The sequence below is a fragment of the Cupressus sempervirens genome, chromosome 11 (genome assembly GCF_028749045.1).
Source record: "Cupressus sempervirens isolate cs-2001-9-10 chromosome 11, ASM2874904v1, whole genome shotgun sequence".
NCBI lineage: Eukaryota > Viridiplantae > Streptophyta > Pinopsida > Cupressales > Cupressaceae > Cupressus > Cupressus sempervirens.
In genome coordinates this window covers 631,449,162-631,453,331 of record NC_143128.1, presented here as the reverse complement: position 1 = coordinate 631,453,331, position 4,170 = coordinate 631,449,162, and the positions used below count along the sequence as shown (strand labels likewise).

The window sequence follows — 4,170 nt, the reverse complement described above, 5'->3', positions numbered from 1 at the left end:
ATTATTGTGAATTGCATTTGATATTAAGTTGGGGGAAGAAACTAAGGTTTTTGATTTCAATCAGCCATTGGAGAACATCAACTCTTCAGTGTTGCAACCATTTGAGGTGGTGAAATATCCATTGAATTTGGTATTCAAGAGAGCTTCAATTCAAGAGTTCAATTTGTGCTTAAATTGGAGAATAGATTTTGGTTGCTACAGTACACATGCACGATGCCGCACTGCAATATCTATGTTTGATTCATTTCTATTCTTGGGCATCACTATTATCAGTTGGTTGTAGGTATGCATTTTATTTCTAGTTTCAATGTATTTGCATTGAAAATACCAAAAGAATTACACTTGCATATAATTTCCTTGTAAGAGGATATTACATTGGTATCAAAGCTTGCTTGAAAAGTGTTTAACAAAATGTTGAACAAGTGAACTAGAGAAGACTTTGGCGATAATTAGTTGGGGTTATCACATTTAATTATTATTACTTTTTGAGATTAATTATTATTATTTGTTAAGCTTGAGTAAACTTGAATCCAAGACCTCTAATATGATTATTTTTGAAGGAAAACATAAATGATAATATAAAAAATGGGTAGCTTTGCTAAATATGTTTATGAACTTAGAATGTGATACAATAAGAAAAGAAAAGAAAAAAGTTTCTAGAAAGGTTGAGTTAATTTTATTTTTCTAGATTTTGTTCAAGATGTTATACAAAAAATGGTACATATCTTTTCAATTAAAATAATCTTAGATCTTTTATGTAACATACCTCAATATATAGATTCATGATGATGTTGCTTCTGGATTCGATTGTGTAAGTTTTTTTATCATCAACGTTTCGGATCACACTCTGTGATCCATCATCAGGATGAGAGAAGGAAGTAAAAAAGTATGCAGACTAGCCAAGCCCAGCAAAATAAAAAGAAAGAAGAGAGGGGGAGGAGCACACAACACGAGGCAGAGAAAGAAAGAAATTTTTTAAAAATGGGGGGACAAGAGAAGAAAAAACAACAAAATAGAAGAAACAAAAGAAAGAGGGAAGAGTAGAGAAAAAACTCTTTAATTTATGAATCTATAGCAATAATTTTTAAGATAAAATTAAAAGAATAAAAATATTAAAAATAAACATAAATAATTGAAAAATAAATTAAATCAATCTAAAAATAAAAATAAAAATAAAAGAACCAAATGTGTAAATATATATAATTATAAAGGAGAGATCGCAAAAGAACCCGAGACCAACTCGAAACACGAGACAAAGTAAACGAAAGCAAAAAATAAGAACATAAAAACCATAAAAATACAAAATATTAAAAATAATGAATAAATTAATAAAATTAAAAATAATAAAATTAATAAAATTAGAAGACCAACAACATAAAGAGAAGCAAGCCGCACGCGAAAAGAAACAACCAAGAGACAGAAAGGAAGAGGACAGAAAGGAAGTAGAGAAAACAAAGACAAAACAAGACAAAGAAGAGCCAACGTACAAGGACACCAAACCACAGACAGGGGAGGGGGCTATCCCTGCTGTTGCCGGCAATCGAGCGAGCGAAGCAAAGGTTGCCACGAGGGGTTCAAGGACCACCCATCATCTCGATTAAGGTTGAGGGGGTGGTGGCTAATTTCAATGGCTTCCTTGAGCTTTCTCTTGAAATAATTGCTCTCTTTGCAAAGGATTTGTGCTTGCTCCAAACAAATGTGATGTTTGGTGGTGACAGAGTGCTCTGCTAAGGCCGATTTTTGGACCCTATCATGCAAGATGTCTGCCCCGTGCTCACGTATCCTGGTCCGAAAAGAACGACCAGTTTCTCCAATGTAGGGGGTGCCACATGAGCACACAATCTTGTAGACTCCTGAGTCAAGAAATGATTCTTTGGAGTCCTTGAGCTGCGGGACAAGATTACTTAACTTTGAAAGGGGTTTAAAAGCAACTCGCAGGCCCCTTTTTGTTAAGATTTTGGCAATCTTTTGGGAGATGCCATCCACAAAAGGAATGGAAACATGCAGAGCGGGGAGGTTCGTGGACAGGGAAGGCCTAGAGCAAGAAAGGAAGAAGGATTTGGCCTGGCGAAGAGCCCTAGAAATTTGCTTGCACGGATATCCATTCAAGGAGAAGACCTGACGAAGATGAGATAACTCACTATCTAAGTGTTCTTCATCACATATTCTGAAGGCTCTCAAGGCAAGGGTTCTAAGGATGCTGGCTTTATGGCTGGGGTGGTGGTGGGAAGAGGAGTGGAGATATAAGTCAGTGTGGGTGGATTTACGATAAACCTGCCTACCAAAGGTGCCATCCCGCTTCCTGATGAGAAGAACATCAAGAAAGGATAAGCGGTTGTCTGACTCTAGCTCCATGGTAAACGATATGCCAGGGACCAAGTTGTTGATGTGCTGGTGAAACTCCTCAAGTTTTTCAAGCCCATGTGGCCAACACACATTGGTGTCATCTACATATCGTTTCCACCATCTAGGTTTCAGGGGAAAGGAGTGGATGGCAGTCTCCTCAAAATGTTCCATGAAGAGGTTCGCAATGATCGGAGAGAGAGGGGAACCCATGGCAACCCCTTCCACTTGCTCATAGATAACATTTTGGAAGGAGAAAAACGTGGATCTTAGACAGAATTCAACCAAGTCTGCCATCTCATCACCAATCTTGTTCTTTACAATAAGAACAGACTCCTGAATAGGGACTTTGGTGAAGAGGGAGACCACATCAAAGCTTACCATGATGTCATCCTGTTCAGCCTTGCAGCCCCTAACAAATTGGATGAAATGCGAAGAATCCTTGATGAAAGAGTTGGAATTCCCAATCAAGGGGGAAATTAACTTGGCAAGGTGGGAGGCAAGGAGAAAAGTAGGTGACCCAATAGTGTCCACAATGGGTCTCAAAGGTATGCCTACTTTGTGGATTTTAGGGACCCCATAAATACGGGGGGTCACTTCTTTGGATGGAACCAATTTTTTCTTTGTGGTCTCATCAAAGGAGGAATTGAGAACCAAGGCTTTGACTCTCTTCAAGATCTTGGGGCACGGATTGTGAGAAAGAGTGCGATAGCTGCTGGTGTCAGCGAGCAAGTCACACATTTTGGCGACATAGTCTTGTCGGTCCATGATGACAGTAGCATTACCTTTATCAGCTTTGGTGATAATGATGTCATTATCCTTGACAAGACTTTTAAAGGCACGCATTTCTCCACTAGGCAAATTGGGTTTCGGTGGTTTGGCATGCCTAAGGGCGACCGCACAATCTTGCCTAACAGCTTCTGCCTCATCATTTGAAAGAGAGCGAATAGCATTCTCGATCTCAATGAGGAACTGCAAGTGAGGGATGACCCGAGGGGAGCAAGAGAAATTAAGACCCCGCTTTAAGAAATTAAAAGAAAGAGGGTCTAAGACAGCCGAGGACAGGTTGACAACCAACTTGTTTTCCCAATCCCGTACCGCATGATTAGATAAGGGAGAACGGAGGAGGAAGGGGTGAGCGAGAGGACGAGGGCAAGGTGAAGCTACACCAAGGCCATACTTGACCCGAGGTGAGAGGATAGTGGTAGAAGAAGACGCCACCAATACTCCATTGGATGGCAATATGGGGGACGTCCCACTAGCACCGACCCCAATGGGTCGAGATATGGAAGGTCCTCCACCGGTGTCAGAGGAGTCAAGGGGACCCAAAGACGAGGGGTTGAGCTGGGCAGGATGGATCTTGGGGCTGCCACTGATAAGACAAGGGTCAATCAGAGGGGGGACAGGAAGAGAAGACTGTCTGCTAACCGCCGAAGAGCAATAAAGGAAGGACTGCGCAGGCACATTACACGAAAGAGGACAACAAGAAGACGTACCTGAGCACCTAGGCAAGGAGCCGTTGCGAGAGCTAGAACGTAGGGTGACAGCAGATTGCGAGCCAATTGCACCCGGGTTGCATCGAGCTCCAGCACATAGATTCATGTTCTAGACATATAGTTGTACATATTTTCATAGAGAGAATATATATTTTTATTAATATTTAACATTATTAAAAAAAAATTTATTGCTACCAAAGATTTTATGTACACTCTCATACCCTACAAAGTGAATATTGAATTTAATAGGGAACACAATCTTTCAAAAATCTTTTATAATACAAATAATTAGTTTCCATAATTATTTTTAAATTAGCATTTCATGTCACCT

The 4,170-nt window shown here is 40.0% G+C and overlaps 1 protein-coding gene across 1 annotated transcript; it reads right to left on the bottom strand.

Moving 5' to 3' along the window:
* Positions 1 to 1,518: 1,518 nt before the first annotated feature.
* LOC149531333 (uncharacterized) lies at positions 1,519 to 3,945 on the bottom strand. Its single transcript, XM_089808323.1, has one exon. The coding sequence runs from the start codon at positions 3,943 to 3,945 to the stop codon at positions 1,519 to 1,521; it is 2,427 nt and encodes an 808-aa protein (XP_089664449.1).
* Positions 3,946 to 4,170: the final 225 nt, after the last annotated feature.